The 23,074-nt window shown below is 42.5% G+C and overlaps 1 protein-coding gene across 1 annotated transcript in view; it reads left to right on the top strand.

The window, feature by feature from the left end:
* The first annotated feature begins 3,388 nt into the window (after positions 1-3,388).
* Positions 3,389-23,074, top strand: part of BNC2 (basonuclin 2) — a 584,547-nt gene continuing 564,861 nt past the window's right edge. The window contains exon 1 of the mRNA XM_053298992.1: positions 3,389-4,668. Within this exon, the coding sequence (XP_053154967.1) occupies positions 4,666-4,668 (3 nt within the window). The 5' untranslated portion in view covers positions 3,389-4,665. The remainder of the gene's footprint in view (positions 4,669-23,074) is intronic.

Raw genomic sequence — 23,074 nt, 5'->3', positions numbered from 1 at the left:
TCTGCAGCTGTGGCCTAAAGGTGAATTCACATATTCAGTTTGCTGACATCAAAGCGGTGCCACAGCTAGTAATTCAAGCCACTGTGTGTGGTGTCCTGGGTAAAGCATTGGCCTTGATCCAGGTAGTCCCAGTTTCGCATCTCCCCTCTGCCATGAAGTGCCCACTAGGTGACCCTGGACCAGTCATCTCCTCTCTGTGTCACCTGTCTTGCAAAGCTGTGGTGAAGACTGAGTGGTGCAACCCTATGTGCGCCATGGAGCTCCTTGGAGGTAGGGTGGGGTAGGAATACAGTAAATGAATAAATGAGCACATTTGTGCTCAGAACACGCTTGCAGTTCTGTATGATGGTAATTCTCACCCTTTGTGATCCTTCAGAATCTCCTTCTGGGTTGTTTGTTCTTTGGATGAATTACCTCCAAAGTAGAAAGCTGCTTGAAATGTTTCCAAATTAAAATGTTCCTTCTGTAACCCAAAGAATGGATATTATTCTGGGTGAAGAGAAGAGGGAAATTCACGTATGCTCTGAGTCACTGAGACATACCGTATGTGCACCAAGAAATGTGCTACTATTGATTAATAGTGAAATTAATATTAATCACTATTAATAGTGATAATAGTGAAACAGCATACACAAACCTAGCACAGAATAGTCTTCATGCTACCTGTTCTGGGCAGTTGCATCAGAGTACGGAAGGAGTTGTGTTTTTAGTGTCACAGGCCAGACAAAACTTAAGAATAATTACTATATTATTTATTTATTTGTTTGTTTGCTTGCTTGTTTGTTTATTTGATTTCTATACTATAGGGGTATGCTTTTAAAGGCCCAAATAACACTTTCGCTTGATTCTGCAAAGTGCTTTGCTGGTTTCATGCTTTATCAGGTCCATGCCATCTGAGGCACTGAAATGCCTTTAGAAGCCAGCACTAAGCAGACACTGAAGTGTCATAAGAACAGCCCTGCTGAACCAGGCCCAAAGCCTATCTAGTCCAGCATCCTATTTCACACAGTGGCCCTCCAGATGCCTCTGGGAAGCATGTTTGTTTTTGAAACTCTGTCCCCCAATCTAGAGGAAAAGCAAAAAGAAGAATCCTTTTATTGAGAAGAAAAATGGGATGTTTTCTTGGATATAAGTTGGTACTCAACTAACAGCTGGCTGTAAAACTCATAGAGAGAGATCAGAACTGACATGCTGCCCCCCCCCCCCCCCGCAATGCATTTAAAAGGCAATGTGAAGGAAAAACAACAACGCGGGTCATCATTTTAACCTCCTGATCCTAAAACACAATATAGTCAGGAGTAAATCCAGCATTTGATCTTAATCTGGATGGTTATTCATAAGGGCTGCCCACCCCACAGTATGCTTGGTAGTAGTGAGCCACAGAGATCTCAATCTTGCAATGGCCTGTCATTGAAATACAAATGGAAGTGCAACTCTTCAGCAAACCTCCAGAGATATGCAAGTTGTGACCTTTTGGGATTTTGCTTATTCTTCTCCTAGACTTTTTAATATGTTTATAAAAAGCACTCAATACACTGTGTGGTGGAAGAAGTTACAAAAGTACATCAAGTTTGATTTCTATGTTTGCCGTTTCTACAATTCATGTCCCACTTTTACTTAAAGTATTTGCCAAATATTTTCTGAATATTTCAACAGTAAGAGTTATGGAGTTCACAACCCAAACAAATAATTTAACACCTGTTTCAGTCTTGTATTTATTAGCATTTGTACCTCTGTCCCCTTCCTGCAAGAAGCTCAGAGCAGCTTTTTCTCCTCACAACCCTGTGAAGTAAGCTAAGAGACAGTGACCTGATACGTGTGATGGAGAGCAGCTCCACACATGCCCGTTGTCATATCGCTGTGCTGGTGAGCTGATTTATGCCCCTGACCCATACCTAGCCTCCCTCCCTAGTATCTCAGTTTTGCCTGCCCAATCAGGCATGAACATACAGTGTGAGTGAAAGTGAAAAGCAGGATGGAAGAGGTCCTTGAGACCATCAGTAGCCACCAACGAACCATGGTTTAACTTGCAAAACAAAAGGGATTTCACAGTGCCTTTTTCACACCCCCATCTTTATCTTACCATGCACTCCTCTTAGATGATTTCCTCTTAAAAGGCAACCACTGGTACATCATGGATATATTATAATGTTAGCTGCTAAGTTCTCCTTGTGCTTATCCATTGATTGCAGCATTATTATTTAATGTACAATAATAAAGTTCATGTGGTTTACACAGTGAAAGGAATTACTGCAGAGTGGTGAGTGAGGGTCTTGATAGTTTCAACCAAGGGAATTCCGTAGGGTAACAGGAGAAGCATGCTGTGAGGGGAAAGGGCTAGAATCCTTCCCACCCTCTGTCCCAATCCATGAATGTTGTGGCTCTTTAATTTTCTAACTTTTCTTTATAATTAGAACTGCAATTAATCAACTAAAACACATTGGCAGGGCCAAATTTTAATTGATAAAGAGGTACATTTTATTGGTGGGACTGAGAATAAGGGGCATTGTTTATTTTTGAAGCCATTTCGACTCTGATGTTCCTCCTTATGGGAAATTATATGACAAATACATTATATTAAATAGTATTTCCTTCTCAGAATGGATTGTTGCTTTTGCTTAATAGTTAAGTTCCCTTGCACTTCGTTTCATTATCTGCAAAAGGCATCTACACAGAGGTTTAGATGATAGATAAATTTAGTTCAATGTAATTAAATTTAGTTCAATGTAATTAATTAGCACACGTTGATTAATCAGCTAAGCATTCTTTAAGCGAAGGGCAAACTTAAATATATAATGGGCAAGATCCAACCAAAGTTATGCATCTTTAAGATCCATGAATTCAAATGAAAGAATCAAAGGTAGCAGCAGGAGCCCGAGACTACAATTTATTGAAAGGAAGTTCTGTGGAGTTCAATGGGACACACACTTGAGCAAATGTGCATAGGATCGCAACCTGAAGGCTGTGAACTTAGTGGGACTTACTCCGGAGTAGACATGTCTAGGATTGCTCTGCATCACATGTGTAGAACGGCACACTCCGACCAGAATTAATATAGCAGGATGTTCTCGCTCCTTTCTAACTATAATGGCCAAAGAGCCGTTTCTGAAGGGAGAGACCGAGAAGAGAAAGAGTTCAAAATGCAGACTGCCTCAAAGAGACGACCAACAAGGAAGACGGGGGAAACAGAGCAACAAGAAGACCTATGCTGCTGCTGCTGCTGCTGCTGCTGCTACGCGAAATCTCAGCTACACTGAGGAAGACAGATAGAACTTTCGTCCCATAAAGTCCGGCGGGACAGAGGATTCTGCGGCAGCAGCGTGTGTGCGTTTGCGTGCGCGCACTTCGGGAAGAGCGCGGGGAGATTTTTAGGTTGGGCTTGTTTGTTTTTTGCACCAGCCTTCAAAGTCCGCTCAGTCAGGCGGCCTCGTTCCGTGGGTGCGTCGTCGCGTGGGGACGGCGGCAGCCTCCTCGAGCGGGCGTGTCGTCTCCTCGCGCCTCGCCGAGTCGCCTGGAGCGTTTCTCCGCGCCTGGAGGGCAGAGTCACATCGCCCACAGATGTGACTCTTGCCTTTCCGCCAACAAGCGCGACGGCTCAGCCCTCCTCTCCGTGACATACACAACAACCCTTCACAACAACACACAAAACAGAATAAAACCCCACACTTGGGCGGTAAAGCCACACAAACCGAGGCAACAGGACCGGTGGGGGGCGGCGGCGGCAAGAGCCGGAAACCGGGACCACAAGGAGGGAGGGAGAGAGCGAGCGAGCGTGGGGGGAACCCCGGGAGCTGCCCAAGTTCTCTCTCTCGGAAAAGGCGCCGTCCCCCAGACTTTCTCCCTTCCACGGCGGGTTCCGTGCCCCCTCCCTTTCCCGGCTTCTCTCTAGCGGCGCCTGGACGCCTTGAACTGATAAGGAAGAGGAGAAGCCGCCGCCGCAGCAGGACAGCGTGTGCAGCCGCTCCGAGAAGGAACCGGCCCGGGAGGAGGGGTGCGGTGCGGTGCGGTGGTTGGGCTGGAGAGACTCAGACTGAGAAGCGTTCCCTGGCCGGAGCGGCGGCGTTGCAATTGCTCCCAATAATAAAGTTCCCTCCGTCTGTGTTTGGGCGGGTTTTTTGACAGCTGGGCGCAGGCGGCCTCTCTTGGATCTCCCGGGTTTGCCCAAGAAAAAGTTTCCCATTTCTACTCCCCACCTCCTCTCCCTCTTCCCCAAGACCAATAACAAGCAGCTCTGAGGTACAGTAGCGGAGGGAGGGAAAAGGGGGGAGAGCAGGAGCAGGCAGGAGGAGGAGGAAAGGGAAGCACCATCGTGTTGTTTCAGTTTTGGGACAAGCTCCCCCCCCTTCCCTTTCACCCAACCTGTGGAAGGAGCAGCTTCAAATTTCTCGCCTCTTGACCCCAGCAAACCTTCTGCCCCCGCCTCGCCGCTGAAGTTTGGGGTGTGAAGACCTGAGAGACTCTATTTTTTTTTTTTTTTGCGAATCACCTGGAGAGTTGCTGAGATCTTGAAAAGAGCAAAACTTGCGGGCGGGGTGGGGGGGCAGGCGGCGAAAGTTGCAGCGGGGGGGTGGAAAGAGAAGCAAGAGGAAGGAAAGGCCGGTGCAGGCGCTGCCGCTGCGAGGAGTTCCAGAGCCAGGGGGTGCACTTGACAAGCAGCATGCAGAGATGGTAAGAAGTTTTCCAACATCCTTTATTTCCTTACCAAGAAAAGCGGGGGGGGGGGGGGGGTAGGGTTTTTTTTTTTTTTTTTTTTTTTAAAGTGTGCCGTAATGCAAACAGCCCTGCCTGGAAGCGTGTTTCTAAAACCTTGGAAACAAACAAACAGTTGGGCAAAAACTCATCTGCTGCATGGACCCGGGGGGCGGCGGAGGAGGGAGGGAAGTGTCAGGATTTAAAAGTTGGCCCAAAGTTATTGTTTCTCCCCCCGCCCTTATGGGGAGGGAGGGTGGAAGAAAATGGAATGATAGCTTGATCTTTTTTTCTTTTCCTTTTTTTTTTTAAAAAAAAAGATTGCATCAAAGGTGAGGGGAAGATCTGTAAAACAAGCGGGAGGGACAAATGAATGAGATTTTTTTTTTGGCGCGGGGGGAGGAGTGATCACGTTGGAAAAGACAAAACAAAAAACAACTACCCTCTCCGCCGGGATTGAAAGGGTTGCACAAGTAGAGAGGTCATCTTTGATAGTATATCAATAGGCTATGCAATCGAGGCGGGAGGGAGGTGATGTGTGTGTGTACGATTTGCAGCGCCTCAGGCTCAGAGACCAGAAGTGTAAAGCCGCCGTACGCTAGCAACTTTTTGGCCATGTGCTTTTTGCAGTTTGCACCTCTCCAGGCTGCGATTGTTAGGGAAAACTTGACCGGGGAATGCTCGTGCTTTGTGCGGGCAAGAGAGAATGCAGAACACAGACCGTGTTTAAGAGTAGGGGCTAAAGGTTGCCAACCTCAGCACACTTACTCGGAAGTAAGCTCAATCAAAACCAGGAAATATAATGTAGGCTGGGAAGAATAAATGCAATTCAGGAGCGGTGTGTTGTCTGTGTGCATGTAAAAATTCAATGGTAAGGAGGTCAGATGCTGTGTCCAGGAATTTGCAAAATGCTTATATCATTTGAGGGGCCCCCTTTTGTTTTCCTTGAAGGCTGTGCAAGTTAAAATAAGCCAAGGAGACTTGGATCTCGCCTTGCTCAAGCCCTTTTGCTTGGGCTGTGTGATGTCGACAGTTATTTAATAACAGACACGTTCTAAGAAGTAGGGCGACATCTATTTATTAACTTCTTCTTGCAATTCAGAAGATCCAACTGGCTCAGCTAATGAAGGAAATAAGGTTTTGGCCATCTTTAGTATAGGGATGAGTGTGGACGGATTCTTCCTGGACCACTGTCTCTTGCATTTTAAAAGTCTAACTTTAACCCATGCGTGCTGCTATTGTCAGCCCCCCTTGGGGATTGGATGCTCTAGGTTCTCTTGTGTGTCATTAGAATGTATTTAGTGAAAACAGAGAAGGGAGATAGTGTTTTTCTCTCTCTCGCTCTCTCTCTCCCTTCCATAGAGTGACATGTCTTGTTCCAGTGATCAAAGCCACTATTGGAGTGTAGGAGATGTGACTGTCAAATGCAGGCATCAGTAAAGAGGGGAGGTGGGTGGGTAAAAGAGAGAAGGCATCATGAGCTTAGGATTGTGGTTACAGTAACACTGACAGAAATTAAAGTGGTTTTGAAAGCAGTCTGCAATTTATGATGCTTCTCATTTACCCTAGAGTCAAGCTCTTGTAAAATTGATGCACAAAGGACATCATGCAATAATCTAAGCAGACCTAGGATTAAAGTGTCTTAAATTGTGTGTGTGTGTCTCCCTGACTGTTGAAATGCCTTGAGCTTGAAGCTTTAAAGTCACAACAAAACATTATAGATCTTTTCTAAAATCTTGCACATGTTTTCTTTACATGGCAAATGAAATATTATGAGACAGGCATAAATATCTTTACATGGCAAATGAAATATTATGAGGCATTCATTTTCTTTATCACCCCTATTAAAAAAATTTCACGTACCATCTGTATCCTTGCTTATCTTGCATGGTCAGTAATTACTCTTGAAAATGAGATATATTTTTTGCCATTTACAAATGGGGGGGGAGAGCATTTTAATAATTAAGTTCATTCACCCAGTAATATTTAATAAGCTTGCCTGATCAGCAGATCTTCTGAAGAATATCAAGTCCCCGCAAGAAAGCATGGAATATCATGTGTTCTTAAAATTTTCAGAAGGCTTCACTCCGAAACTTATATAAGGGCTTGTGTTCATCGGTAACGAGTATGACTTTTCTTTTAAATTCTCCCAAGTATTAGCTTCTGACTTTATATGTGTGCTTATAAAGGTTCTTATATTTTGTGAAGTTTTAAATGCAAGTGGCAACAAAATACTTTGTAAATTGTGGCCCAGAGACTGGGCAGTGAGCATGAATGACAATTTAGTGTTACTTCACTGTAAGATTAGCTTGATCCGGTTCTTGATCTACAGCACTAAAAATGTAGCAAAGATCATCTAAAAATATTTTAGAAAATACTTTAAAAATATTTATGTAGCAGGCGCACATGTTTATTTCCATTGCCCCAAATGTTTTCCATCCTTCTAAGTATAAGGGGGTCAGGGTCTTCATGTATATGACAGACTGGTGGATGCAGTACATGAAACAAAGCAGTAAAGGAGTGGACAGAAGAAGACTTGACTCTTGCTATATGTCTTTTGCGAGTGTTAACAGTTTGCATTTTCAAGTGAGTTTTTTTTCTTTTTTAGTTCAATGCTTTTACATAACATTTTGTCCTAATCTTGTTTGCTGTCAGAGATGTTTCATGGTTGTGCAATTGCTGTAGTCCAAGAATGCCAATTTGCATTCCAGGAGTGTCATTTGATTACTTTTATCTGCACAGCTCCAAGACTGGGCCAGACCTCTCATTTCATCTTGCCATGTCACGAGTCAGTGCTGTGTCGTCTTTTTCAGAAATCTGCCTGATTTAAACAAGGGCAGGGGGAGAGAGAGAGAGAACTGAACAGAAAAGCACTTTTCATGTTTCAGCTGCGGTCCCCCTGCTAAACTTGTCAGCAGCAGGATATGATTCACTTGGGGCCCAGAAGAATAGTACAGAGATGAGGGGTTAGGCGGTTCAATAAGCTCATGGACAGGTAGTATGTGACATCCCAAGGGAGCTGAAGTTAATGAAGAACAGGTCTGCTTAGTTCTTCACACTCTGACCTGGTGCTGTCCCCACAGTTTTCTCATTTGATCTTTCCCAGCAAATTGATCTTTCCTTGTATTTTCTCTCTCTCTTTTTGGCTTCCATACATTAGTTCTTATGAAACAGAAATTAGCAGAGCAACTTTAGTTTGATAATACAGCTGCTCAGAAAAGAACTGGACATGAGCCCCTCTCCAAAAGAGGGACAAGGAAGGGTATTTTTGCTGTCGTTTGTACTGACTGCTTTTAATTTAAAGACACCCCGAAGTGGTAGAGTTTGAAAGTTTTTGTTTTTGTCATTTAAAGAAAATCTTCCTGGATGGTCTCTGCCTTACTGTATTAAACATATACCCATTTTTTAAAAAGCAAAAAACTAACAGCTCAGCAGTGTGCAGCAGAGGTTTCCTTTGGTATTTCACAGCTGAACTTGCTTGTTAGAAATGATTTGCTGATCTATAATGAGCCTTTTACAGTTCTAGTAAGACATGCTAAATATCAATTGCACATGCCAGATACATTATTTATAGCCTGCTAAATAATTGTAATTCCATTGTATCCAGTGCTGGAATACATATGAGATTAAACAAGAAAAAAGTCATTATGATACTCTGTGTAAATATTGTTTTAGTAAAAACAGAATGAAAAAATTACTAGAAGCAGTTCCGGTCTCCTATTAAAAAAAAGAAAAAGAGAAGAGGTTTAAAAGCCTCCTTTCTGGGCATTTAAAACAAAACAAAACACCAAATTACTCTTGTGTGTGTGTTTTTATGTTTCCTGCTTTAGTGCATACATATCGTCTTGAACACATTTAGTTACAAATATGAGTCCAACTTGATTTCAGCTGAACTTATTTCCAGGTCAAGTATGCTGTAGCATGACAGCTTTCATTCTTCAAAAGTAGACTGTTTTATTTTTCCAGTGTGTACATGACTTACACTTCAAACCAGCCTAAGGTGTCCAGCTAGGATTTTGTGCATCAAATGTAAATTGAAAGTGCTTAAGTGAGTTTTAAAAAGTACAATAAGTAATATTTTCCTTTTATACATTATAGCAGATGTTCCCACTTATCACCCATATCTCCTTTAAGCTTTGGCACTGAAAATGTTGCTGAGTTAAAATCAAGAACACTTAGTATGTAGGGGAAATAGTGCCTCATTTCTTTCTCCCCCTCCGTGTATGTTTATAAAATACATTTTCTCTCTCTGTGACGTGTGTGTGTGTGTGTATCTTTACATATATTTGTAACATCATGTAAAAGATGGGTAAACTCTTCTGAAGTAATATCATTATTTTATTTATTCTAAAGGAGTTTTGTTTCTTTTTTTCTTTTTTAAAAAAGTTATGATCTACAATAGTTTTACTAATGAACTAAATGTTACTATCAGTTCTTATTTACTGGGTGATTGTATGGTGTGTGTGTGCAAAACATTTGACTGCAGTAACAGCATTTGGTTTTGATTTTCAAAGTACTAAGTTGGGGTGTATGATTTTTAAACTTTAAAAGTTTTTAAAACTTTTTCATTCATATATTGCACAGTCAGGCACATTTGAAACTTTACTTTTATGATACAGTATGATTTAATAAAAATTATCTTATATTCAAGACTGTGTATGTTTATTCGTAAACAAGTCCCCTGTGTTCAGGTAGGTTTATTCTCAGGTAACTGTGTATAGGATCGAAGTCGTCATAACAAATTTTCATTCTTGAAAGTAAAGAGAAAGTGCCACCCTTTAAATATACGATCTTTTCAGCATTATTTATTTAGAGCATGGGCAGACGAAAAAGTTACATGGAAAAAATTAATGCAATTTTAAAGAAATAGGACATGTTAATCAAGACCCATTCAAAACAATGGAATGGAATTAATCACACTTCTATTTCAAAGTGGCTAACAAGTTTGTGTGTAAGTCTATTGATAAGTCTTACTGAGTGTAATATGACTTAACTCGCAGTTAAGTGTACATTGACTGCAGACTTCATTGCAACGAACTTGTATGGAATTATGCCTATGAGTGCCTTCCATTTGTCCAAATCCTAATCGTCGTTTCTCTTTGTATTGTGTGTCAGTACAGCTCCATAGTTCAGGTCCCCAAGTGTTCATAACATTTACATTCAGACATCTTATTAACATAATAACTACTTAATAGCTTTATACTTTTAAAAGTATCATTTTACATGGGCACATGTTGCATGTTCAAATGAAATAATCCAGCATGATTCTCTCTGATTGATTGATAAAGTGCCGTCAAGTTGGTGTTGACTCTTAGCGACCACATAGATAGATTCTCTCCAGGATGATCTGTCTTCAACTTGGCCTTTAAGGTCTCTCAGGGGTGCATTCATTGCTGTCGTAATCAAGTCCATCCATCTTGCTGCTGGTCTCCCTCTTCTTCTCTTTCCTTTGACTTTTTCCAGCATTATGGACTTCTCAAGGGAGCTGGGTCTTCACATAATGTGTCCCAAGCATGATAGTTTGAGCCTGGTTGTTTGTGCCTCAAGTGAAAATTCTGGATTGATTTGTTCTAGGATCCATTTGTTTCTTTTTCCTGGCTGTCCATGGTATCCTCAAAGGTCTTCGTCAGCACCAAAGTTCAAAAGCATCTTCTTCAAAGTCCAGCTCTCGCATCCATAGAGTGTCACGGGAAAAACCATTGTCTGAACGATTCTAATCTTTGTAGGTATAGACATGTAATGGCATCTAAATATCCTTTCCAAGGCCTTCATTGCAACCCTACCAAGTGCTAGTTTGTGGCCTATTTCTTGACTGCTGGATCCTTTACTACTTTTCTTGACTGCTGGATCTCTCTTATAGGGGCGGTCTATAAGAGTTTGCCCAGGGTGGCAAACTTTTGTCCGGGCTGTTGCACTTCAGAGTGTAGGTTGGGACTCACATTACCAAATGCTTCTCTAGCTGAAAAAAATCCATACACATGGAAAACTAATATTCTAGTTAAGCCTTCTCATCCTGACATATTAAGGCTGGTCTTATAAGCAGCCTAACCCAGGCTAGGGCAGCCCAGCCTGATTGAGCTGCCTGTGTGGAGCGCCGGGATTGTTCCCGATTCTGGCTCTGCTGCCCAGCCTAACCCTACTCTGAAGCCTGGCTTTTAGCAAGCATACCCTTACCGGCTGCCGGGATTGTGTGTTTGCTTGGGCTGCTTGCAGCCTGAGTAGACACAGATTTGGGCACCTAGACTAGCACCTGTATGATGGAGCAATTCCCCAGTGCACTTCATATGATGGGGCAATTCCCCAATGCAAATCACGCTGTGCATTGTGGGATTCCCGGAGGCCGAGGTGGCCTCTGGAAAGCTGCACGGCTTCCAGGAGCACCTCTCGTGTGCAGCCGAGCTGCCCAGCAAGCAGGTGGCAGGGAGGTCACAGAAATTGTCTGGGGAAAGGTACGTTTAGTGCAGACCCCAGCCTCTGGTCTGTGAGTAGGCTCATTCATTTTCTATGTGCAAGATTTTGTTGTATGGAGGAGCTGTCTATCATGTGACTGGACATGACTAATCTACCATCTGAAGTACTACTACTATCATGAATATTTAATTACTGCTTATTAACAAAAGTTCTCAGTGGTTTACATAGAAAAATAAAGAAGTAAATAAATAAGATGGTTCTCCGTCTCAGAAAGGCTCACAATTAAAAACAACAAAAACCCACAAAGTGTATGCCAGCAACAGCCACTGATGAGATGCTGTGCAGGAGGTGTCTAGGGTCAGTTGCTTTCCTCCTTCTAAATATAAGAGAATCACTACTTTAAAAGGTGCCTCATTGCTCAGTTAGCAGAGGTTACTACAGTTTGACCATAGATGTACCATCTTAGTGAGAACTAGGCCCAGTTGTCATGGTGGTGGTAGCCTTTATTTGATATATATTAGACCTTCTAGGGCATTGAAGGTTTAGAAACTTGCTCTCTCTTTTTAGTCCACATAGTACAGTTCTGCTACATTGTAAATACATGCTTTACTCTTGATCAATAACTATGTGAAGCATAGTTTTCCTGTTTTCAGGAAAGTGCTCTTTCCCATTTTTCAGGAGCTTTCCCCTTCTATTTTTTCTTTGCCTGTCTTATAATGAACAGATGAGTGAGCCTTATAATGAGCAAGACCATGTGTCCATCCTTTTCTCCATTCCTGCTACCTGAGGGTCAAGCTACACCTTATATTAAATGCATAATTTGGCCCTATGTTATTTGTTGTTGTTATATAGCTGCTGTGGGAGGGGAAGGGAATCAGGATCAGACCCACAGAACGCTCTCCCTTACGTTATGGTCCTGATGTAATTTGTGCCGCTGAAGCTACTGTTAGTCTCAGGAGGGAAGCTTCCATTGGTGCCAAAGGAAGCTTTCTTTCTGGGGCTAATAGCAGCTTCAGGGGCACAATATTAATTGAGACCTCGGCATTGTATGTATGTATGTATTGAAACTATATATTGCCTAAGATTGAAATCTCTGGGCGGTGTACAGAATTACAACATAGTACAAAATATAACACATTTAAAATTCATAAAAAGATTTTAAAAAATCATCATAATAGATAAAAACACATTAAAATTTAAAAATTTTGGTCTCAGTTGAAGGCCTGGGAAACCTCTTCAGGCCTGGGACCTCTTCAGGGTCCTCCTAAAACAATCAGAGAAAGAGATGCTCTAATTTCAGCAACACAGGAAAAGGTTAAATACCCCCAGGGCCTGATCACATTCCCAATCCTGATTAGGCCCTGCAATGTCTGGTATTTAACCAAACTGGCTGTTTAATGTGAGATGTAGTTTGTCTCTGAGATTTCTTCTTAACTACAAATGCAAAGGATTGGACTGTGACTGTCACTGACCCCCGCCCCCAGTGTTTGAAGGATCTACATTAGACATGCTCAGGGGCCTGTCCATATTTTGTAGAAATGTTGGCATGTTTTGTCCCTTTTAGAAGCAAACCGTCCCCATGCTACTTCGCAGTTCCGTTGAGAAATCACCTACATTTCAAACACAGCTTGCCATGCCTTGTGAGAGGCTCTTGTTCAGGAAATGCAACTCCAGATTCATTTGGTTGGAATGAGCTTAGTTGTGTGGTCCTTTGGATGCTGATTTGTGTGTCTGCTGTTTCAGCAGATATTCTGTACTCATTCATTTGATCCAGTGCTGCTACTTCACACTGGTGCTCCATTGCACACATAGAACTCTTTGCTGTTCACCCCCCTGCACTGGCAGCTCTGCTCATGTAGAGCTGATCTCTTTTGTTGACATACACATTGCACTGGAGTTCCATATATACATTGAAGTAAGCACAGAGTTCTGGCATTTGCTTAAAAGTATGTTTTAAACTTCTGCAATATAGGTGTATTTATGTTACTGGTGTGATATCAAAGTTGGTGTTGTTTAGGATTGCAGGCTTCAGTGAATGTAGTCATGGAGAGCTGGTCTTGTGGTAATGAGCAGGAATTATCTCCCTTGCTAAGCAGAGTCCACCCTGGTTTGCATTTGAATAGACTACATGTTAGCACTGTAAGATATTTCCCTTAGGGGATGGGACAGCTCTGGGAAGAGAATCTGCATGCTTTCATGCAGAAGGGTCCAAGTTCTCTCCCTGGTATCTCCAAGATAGGGCTGAGGGAGACTCCTGCCTGCAACCTTGGAGAAGCCGCTGCCAGTTTGGATAGACAAAACTGAGCTAGATGGACCAATGGTCTGACTTGGTATAAGACAGCTTCCTATGTTGCTATGTTTCTATGAGAGCAGGTTCCACTGGAATGAATAGGATTTCCTTCAATACATGTGTTTAGGACCAGATTGTTAACGTTTAGAATTAAAGATGAAAGCTGCAATCTTGTGCATACTGACCTGAGAGTAAGTCTCATTTAATCTATTGGGACTTATGTCTGAGTAAACACGCTTGAGTCTGTGCTTCACAGTTAATATTGTCAGGTTACCTTTTTGTATTGTTGTTTTGCTGTTCTACCTCCTGACTGCAGTGGGTTTGCATTTAATTTAAAATAAAGGTTAGATTATACAAATAGCTAACTGTCAGATAACACTAGTGAAATTGGTAGAATTGTAATCATTTTTTCAAAAATACAATATTATTTGATACAGCAAAAGATCTCAAGCAGAAAGTGTAACCTTTTAAGGCTGAAAACGGTTATTTTTTTCTTTTTTAGTCATAATGGACAGAGTAATAAAGTCTAGGTATTTTTCTGCAACACAATACAATTGTTTGCTTTTCAGGCACTGTACTACATTTATGCCAATGAAGTTGATGCTTCTTGGAAGATGGAATACAGATAAAGTGCTGTAAGTGTTATGAATTGAGCTTGGTTGTAAAACAAACACATAGAGGTTAACACCAATTTCTCTATCAGTTGGAATATTACTGAATGACAGTGTTGCAGCTCTGTTGTAATTATCAGGCAGGCCTTATTGTCTTGAAACTTGTGATTCATGTGTCTTTTTAATAGCTGCTTTTTAAATGTCCAGTACAAAGATGTAACAGCACACAGAAAACATTTTTCTCTTTTTGTGACCTTACATTTGCCAAAGTGCCCCATGCTGGAATTCCTTTTCAGTATCTTTTTTTCTTCCAGAGCCAGACATGTACCCAGACACAAAAGCCTCTGTGTATAGCAAGCTGTTTTAAATATTGTGACTTGCTGATGTGCTGTCCTTTCTCTGCTTGAGCCAAAGATCTCTGCTCAGTGTCTGTAGATTACCAAGCCCCTTCTTCATTGTACCTCTTGTCAGCTATTCCTATTCATTTAACCTTTCATTAGTGTCTGTGCAGCTTCACTGTCTGGAAAGGCAAGGCAGAACCTAAAGGCCTACTGTCACAGTTATTAGATTTCTCCGTTACATCCCAGCAACCATAATGGAGTAAGAGTCAACACTATTGTCATGCATGCTGCTGTCCTGGGGTGCAACTCTTCTGTGCATGTCAAGGACATGTGCCACATGTTGATAATGCATCCCAGGGATAAATGCACAACATGAGGGGTAGACCAAGGCTAGCCGTAATGAGCTTTGTGGGAGTTACTGTGAAGACAAACAGTTGGGAAAGAATTCTGCTTAAGGAGCCAAAAGAGATGGACTCAAATTACGTGTTGCCAGGGTTTGCCTGTGAGGTACTTGTCAATCATGTTACTTTCATTTTAAGTTTCTGTTACAAGAACAAAACAAAAATTAAATGCTATCTGCAACTGGCAAAAGTATTGACTTAAAAAAACCAACAACAACTTGGCTAAGATGGAATATATTTCATGTAATCCTCTAAAATGTGCCTTGTCAAGGGTCAAAAATGATGAACTTTGTATTAAAAAATTGACAGCACTGCTGATATGATCAGCTCTAAGCAATGAAATCCAGTATTGCTCTTTGGAAATGAAGGGTAGTATTTATTTGCTATTGGAAGCCATTTGCGGGTGGGGGATTCATTTGACCCAGAGCCATTTGAGGTGCTCCCAAATTACCATCCAGAAACATAGAGGAGGCACGTCTAAGGCTGTGTTTCCTCTAACAGGGATTTCCAGATGTTGTTGAGTACAACTCCCATAATTCCCAGCCAAAGGCCATTGCAGCTGGGGATGCTGGGAGTCATAGTGTACTACATCTGGGAATCCCTGTTAGAGGGAACACTGGTCTAAAGCAGGGGTGTCAAACTGTGGCCCTCTAGCTGCTGTTGGCCTACAACTCCCATCATCCCCAGTCACAGTGGCTAGTAGCCAGAGATGATGGGAGTTGTATGCCAATAGCAGCTGGAGGGCCACAGTTTGACACCCCTGCTTTAGACACTTCTCTATGTTTCTGGATAGTAATTTGAGAACACCTCAAATGGGTCTGGATCAAATTAAACTTTAGTGCAAAAAGGTTACACTACAGACTTTCCTAGAGCATCCAGAAGGTCCTAAATTCACTTTCTGGCACCTCCAGGGAGATGCCAGAACTAACAGATGATAAAGCTTGTCCCCTGCTAACGGACTAAAGAGGCACCTTTTAAAAGTGTTGATTCTCTTTATTTAGCAGGGTGAGAGCAACTGGCCCTATCTATCCCCAGCACAGCATCCCTCCAGTGGCTGTTGCTGTGGTCTGTCTTATTTCTTTTTAGATCGTAAGCCCTTTGGGGAACAGGGAACCATTTTAGTTATTTATTTATATTTATGTAAATTACTTTGGGAACTTTTGATGAAAAGCGGTATATAAATATTTGCCGTATTTGTATTCCAAAATGACCCTGGTTTGAAACCCTGGAGAGCTGCTGCCAGTGTAGCAATGATGACCAGTGGTCTGACTGAGCTGGATGGACCAGTGGCCTGACTAGGAATGCAGCAGGTTCCTATGTTGCAAACCCAGGCCCAAATAAAGACAGGACATGCGTAGTTGGAAAAACTTGGGCCACTTTATTGAATATTTACAAAACCTGCAACGAGGAATCTTAATTAAAAGTGCGGGTATCCCCTATGTGGGTCAATCACATAAGAAGTATGCTCACAGGAGGGCGAAGGACCAGGCTTTGATTTGGCTTGGTACCCAGTCCAAACCTCTTTTCTACCATGAGGTTACCCCCTTCGAGGAGATGCATAGCAGCCCACCTCAACCCAGGTCACAAGGCACTGAGCGGTGTTCGCTGGCATGCCAGCCTCAGAGTCGCGAGTCCATCAAGCCTGCCTCATATTCCCACTCACCATAACGGCCCTCCAGCCCAACACCAATGTAAATTAACTTACCTTGACCCACACTCATCTGCAAAGTGACCAATTATCCCCAGGGACTGCCTTAATGAAATCAGTGAGAAGTAGGTGAAAAAGGGCCCCAACATTAACCAATCAGTTGAGACCCAAAAAATTCCTACTTGGTCCCAATGGCGACCGGAATATCCTGCACTGAGTCCAGGGGCAGGCGGGTGGGTGCCTGCTCATAGAGTAACTGAAAGACAGGGCAAAGGAGTCAACTGCTTATGCAGCTGCTCCTTGCACATGATAGGTCTGCCGGTGTCATATGCTGGGGGACTAAAATGGCAGCCCACGTGCCCATCTCTTGGATGGGTCCGCAACTCTGCCCCCAGCTTATCCCATATTCCTGCTAACGTAGTGTAAGGGGTGGGAAGCGGCTTTCCAAGGAAGAAAATGAGTTGTATTCTAATGATGCAGATCTGAAAGTGAAAGCTGTAACATATTTATTAACGAGAGAAGAGCGGGTCTTGTGGTAGCAAGTATGACTTGTCCCCTTAGCTAAGCAGGGTCCAGCCTGGTTGCATATGAATGGGAGACTAGAAGTGTGAACACTGTAAGATATTCCCCTCAGGGGATGGAGCCTCTCTGGGAAGAGCATCTATGTTCCACGTTCTCTCCCTGGTTTCTCCGAGATAGGGCTGAGGGAGACTCCTGCCTGCAACCTTGGAGAAGCTGCTGCCAGTCTGTGAAGACAATACTGAGCTAGATAGACCAATTGTCTGATTCGGTATATAGCAGTTTCCTATGTTCCTATGTTGTGCCTTCATTTCCATTAACTAAGACTTACTATGGGGGATAGGGTGTCCAGATGCAGTGAGGAGAATATGAGTCTGGCTGGTTCTGATCAAGAGTCTTTTTAACCCAGCATCCTGTTTTCAGACTGACCAACCAGATGCTTCCAGGAAGCTCATAAGCAGAACATAAAGACAACAGTTCTACCCTCATCATCTGAGACACATACACATGACACATGGTTCGTACAATACTCAAAATCAGGGTAGAGGCTGAACTACCCACATTTGCATGATTATGTGATTTCACAAAAATTCCTGCACCTCAGGTTGCTCAAAGCAGGGTAACTCAGCTTTCCTACCCTGCTTTTAACTAAGGTAGGAGGAGAGGAGAACTTTTCTATCTTGATTCTCTGGCTGTGTGAACCTACTTGCTTCTTCTGCCCAGCTACTGGGACCTAGCAGGCCCTCCCTTGCGTGGAAACAATAGAGAGCCATGGCTACAGGGGCTGCCATCCATGAACGTGTCAGTCTGCAAATCGTACTCTATGATCCTGAAGTTGGAGCTGCTTCAGCAGAACTGGGTCCACCTGCTCCTTCATGGTCAATCAGAGGGCAGCTGCTGATGTCATGAAGCTTTCCATTCTGTTGGCAGTGCAAAGCATGCTGAGAAGGCATGGAAGTCCTTGGAGAAATTTCCATGGAAGGGCAGGACTTGCAGCTCCAGATTTCAACAATGGATGCCACACCTGGCTTAATGGTTTGTTTTCTGGGTTTGCTGACCCAAACTGAGATACTGGTCATGTGCTGCTAATGGGGTAGGAGCTCTCTAACCCATCCCCAAATGAAAATTGAGATTCCACTGAGCTGTCATGTCTATCACTGTTGATAGACCTGTCCAGCATGAGGTTATCTAATCTCATTTTAAAGCCATCTAAACCAGTGGTCATTATCACCAAGCCTGTGATAATCTCCACATCATGTCCCAATGAATTCAGTGTTCCTAATGTCAGTTTTGTGAGAAGGAGTACTCTGTCCTGTATCTTCTGTTGTCAAACAGTACATTGTATCCTAAGTAGTGTGAAACAGTAGTGGCTCATCCTAATGAGCTGGAAGTGGGGTGAGCTCATTGTGGGATGGGAGAGAGAGGTGCAACCAGAGACAGCTGCACCTTGTTTGGTGCCATCTCCCCAGTTCATAGGATGAGCCACTAGTGGTGCAAACACAGCTGGAACAAAAGTCAACACATGTCACGATCTATAGAATCAAAAAGGGGGGAAAAAAAGGTCCACTAAAGAACAAATGCTAATACTTTTAATATCTTATGTAAAAATAGAAACAAATATAATATTTGTAAACCAGTGTCGTGCAAAATAAACTGCGCAGTGAAAAAAAAACCCGACTTGTTCTGTGCAACAACACAACAGGATCAGTGCAAGCAATATCCCATGCCCTCTTCTCTTTAGGACACCTCCCTGAGCATCCCCCAAAAAACAGATCTGGGGGTTGGGGTATGCACATCCTTCCAAAGCTCTGTTCCAGGAATTTCCTCTTTGTTCTGTAGCTTTCTTGTGTTTCATCCTTTTCTGTTCCTGAGGCTCAGGGAGATACCCTAGGAAGGAGAGTGGAGAAAAATACTTGCACTGATGTGCTCTTACTGCGTAGAATAGTTCAATGATTGGTTCTTATTTACAAGAGTATTTGCTCTTGTACTACCTAGGATACAACCTATCTTCATTGTCTGTTCCTAGGTTCTATTATGATAGAGGGAGGGGAAAATTTTTATCTGCTTTTGTCACACCATTAATAACTTGGTAAACCTCTGTTATGTTCCATCTTCTTCATCTTGGGGATGTGATAAAGATTAGATGATTCCCTAAACTAGATGATTTGTAGCTTTTCAGTATTTTGCAGCTTTTCAATATTTTTCTTCTTGACATCAAGCAATATCCAGACTACTTAGGCATGATTAAGCACAATGAAAACAATGGCTGACATCCTGACTAACTTAACTCAAGATAGTCCCATTGAAATTAAAAAGACATGTTAGGCTTGCCTAACATATCCTTTTAATTTCAATGGAACTTCCTTAAGCAAATTTTGTCAGGATGTCAGCCAATGAGACAAGTTATATTTGAATGATTAGGCCTTAATGAAGGCCTCATTGATGACCTTCACCAGGGAATTCAGAAGGGACTGGGAGTGTGATGGTTCTTCTGGATTTATAGATCGCCTGAGGGATTTGGGGATAGAAGGCACTGTCTTGCCTGTCTTGATCTCTGCTCCTATCTCTAGGATAGCTTTCAGATGGTGGTGCTTGGGTGCTGTTTAACATCTTTGTGAAACCTCTGGGTGAGGTCATCAGGTGATTTGGCACTGGGTGTTATCAGTATGCTGATGATACCCAAATCTATTGCCATGTCATCATTAACAGAAAATGATCATCATTATTAGCCACAATAAATTGTGGCAAGGAATTATGGGTGTTGTTAAAAAACAGCTAGAGGACCAAGTTTGCCCACCCTTGCCCTAAATGTCTGTTCATAGGCAGTAACGGACTGGATAAGGAATACTAAATTGAAGCTGAATCCAAACAAGACAGAGGTGCTCATTGTGTGGGGTAGTAATCCGGAAGACGAGATATAATGTCCTGTTCTGGGGTTACACTCCTTCAGAAAGAATGGCGTGCAGAAAGAAAGAAGTGCAGGTTGGGACTGCTCCTGGATCCTGGTATCACCTTGGTGTCTCAGGTTGAGTCTATGGCCAAGAGTACTTTTTTATAAAGTTTCAGTTGATAGGACGGCTTTACCCATTCCTTGAAGAAAATGACCTCAAAAGAGTGGTGCATCAGGAGGTATCCTCTGGGCTGGACTATTGCAATGCTCTCTATGTAGGGCTACCTTTGTACAGTACATAGTCTGAAAACTTCAATTAGTCCAAAATATGCCAGCCAGATTAGTTTCCTAGGTAACTCAGAGATACCATATTATGCCTGTTCTTAAACACACTGACTGTTAGTATGTTTTCATACAAAACATGAAGTGTCGGTTATCACCTTTAAAGCCCTGAGTGGCATAGGCCTGGGTTACCTGAGAGAGTTTCTTTCTGTGCAAGATCCCCACTGCTCATTAGGATCTTCAGGAGGCCTCCATCTTCGGGTACTACCAGTTCATCTGATGAACACTTGGGATCAGGCTTTCTCAGTAGTAGCCCCCCTGGGTTCTGGAATGTGCTCCCTGTGGGTATTATTTATTTATCATATTTTTATACTGCCTGATATGTTCATCTCTAGGTAGTGTATAAAATTTAAAACAATATAAAAAAGTAAAAACATTAAAATTCCACAGCGCACACACAAAATTTCATAAAACAAATTATTAAAACAAATTATTAAAATTAATTCCAGTTAAAAGCCTGCAAGAACATGTGTGTCTTGAGGGTGTGTCTTGTGGGTCTTCCTGGAAACAAACAGAGAAGGAGATGCTCTTATTTCAACGGGGAGCATATTCCAAAGCCCAGGGGCAGCCACAAAGAAAACCTGATCCTGAGTCGCCACCAGATGAGCCAGCGGCAACCGTAATTAGACCTCTCCAGAAGATTGTAATAGATTCATGGTTCATGACAAAGAAGGTGATCTCTCAATTGCCCCGGGGCCCAAGCCGTTAAAGGGCCTTATAGATAATAACCAGCACTTTGTATTCCCTCAGAAACATATTGGCAGCCAGTGCAGTTCTTTTAGAATCTATCTTTTGTGGCCCCTTCGAGTTGTCCTAGAGACCAATCTGGTTCTGCATTCTGTACCAATTGTGGTTTCCGTAATACATACAAAGGTAGCCCCACATAGAGTGCAACACAGTAGTCAAGCCTGGAGATTACCAGCATATGTAAAGAGCCCCTGGTGGCGCAGTGGTAAAACTGCCGCCCTGTAACCAGAAGGTTACAAGTTCGATCCTGACCAGGGGCTCAAGGTTGACTCAGCCTTCCATCCTTCCGAGGTCGGTAAAATGAGTACCCAGAATGTTGGGGGCAATATGCTAAATCATTGTAAACCGCTTAGAGAGCTCCGGCTATAAAGCGGTATATAAATGTAAGTGCTATTGCTATTGCTATATGTACCACTGTTTTAAGGTCATTTACCTCCAGAAATGGGTGTAGCTGATGTATCAGCAAAAGCTGATAAAAAGTGCTCCTGGCCGCTGCCTCAATCTGAGAAACCAGGGAGAGTTTGGGATCCAGGAGCACTCCCAAGATACGTACCTGCTCTTTCAGGGGGAGTGTAACTCCATCCAGAACCAGTAGATCTAAACTATCTCTTGGGTCCCAACCTCCCACAGTCAGTACTTATCATCCTTGGAGGCCTTCAAGAGAGCCCTAAAGACCCATCTATTCAGCCTGGCTTTTAACAATATTTAAATGGTTTTAATGGTTTTTAAATGAGTTTTGTGTTAATATTTTAACTGGTTCTGTTTATTGTGAATTGTCCTGAGCTGTTTTGGATGGGTGGTATATTAAAGAAAGGAAGGAAGTTGCCCATCATTTTTCCTAAAGGATAATCTGAATAACATGTTTATTCAGAAGTGAGTCCCACTGAGTTCATATTTATATATTTACTTCTGAGTAAATATGTTTAGGAATTGCATTGCATAACACTAAAGTATCCTCTAGCAAAATGGATATACGGCAGTGAGAACTCAGTGGAATGTAATTCCTAGCAAGTATTTATTTATTTATTATTCACATTTCTGTACCACCCTTCGTCCTGAGACTCCAGGGTATATTAAAACATATTAAAGACTACAGTTTCAAAAATTCAGTTGTAAACATCCTCAGAATAAAACAGATAAAGTTACAGTCAACAAAAAGGAGGGCTATTCATTGGCCAGAGGCAAGGATAAAAAGAACAATCTTCAATCTCTTCAGGAAGTTTGGCAGTGAGTGAGCCATGCAGATCTCAACATTGTTCCACAGCCTGAGGGCAATTACAGAGAAGGTCCTGTCCTGTGTGCTCAACAAACAGGCTCCAGCAGGTGTCAGCATGTGGCGCAGAGCCCTCCCAGTTAACCGAGTCGTGAGTAGATTCAGCTTGAGAACAGGTGGTCCTAAAGGTGTCAAGGCCCAAGTCATTTAGGGCTTTAAAGGTAATAACCAGCACATTGAATTATACCCAGAAACAGATTGGCAGCCAGTGCAGTTATTATTATTATTATTACATTTATATCCCGCTCTTCCTCCAAGGAATCCAGAGCAGTGTACTACATACTTCAGTTTCTCCTCACAACAACCCTTTGAAGTAGGTTAGGCTGAGAGAGAAGTGACTGGCCCAGAGTCACCCAGCTAGTCTCCTGGCTGAATGGGGGATTTGAACTCGGTTGGGAGCTTCAGAAATCCATCTGGCTGCTGCATTCTGCATCATCCATATTTCCAAAGATTTTTCAAGGTGAGCCCCATGGAGAACACACTGCAATTATCCAAATGCGGTTGACAGATGCATGGAACTGTCCTTATTTATTTATTTATTTATTTATTTATTTATTTATTTATTTATTTACCTACCTACCTACCTACCTACTTACTTGCTTACTTGCATTTGTACACTGCCCCAACCTTTTGTTTTTGGGCGGTTAACAATAGTATAAAACAAGTTAAAATATGTACAGAAATTTAAAACAATTTAACAATTTAAAAATCAACCATGAATTAAAACCTTAAAATTTAAAGAACAGAAAAAGCTTGGGTGAAGAGGTGGGTTTTCAAATGCTTTCTAAAAATTGTCAGAGACGGGGAGGATCGTATCTCAGCAGGGAGTGCATTCCATAGTCTCAGGGCAGCAACCGAGAAAGCCCGTCCCCGTGTGGCCACCAGACGAGCTGGTGGCAACTGGAGATGGAC

The sequence above is a fragment of the Hemicordylus capensis genome, chromosome 2 (assembly GCF_027244095.1).
Source record: "Hemicordylus capensis ecotype Gifberg chromosome 2, rHemCap1.1.pri, whole genome shotgun sequence".
Taxonomy (NCBI): Eukaryota; Metazoa; Chordata; class Lepidosauria; order Squamata; family Cordylidae; genus Hemicordylus; species Hemicordylus capensis.
The sequence above is the reverse complement of the archived record's forward strand: the minus strand, read 5'-3'. Positions and strand labels throughout refer to the sequence as shown.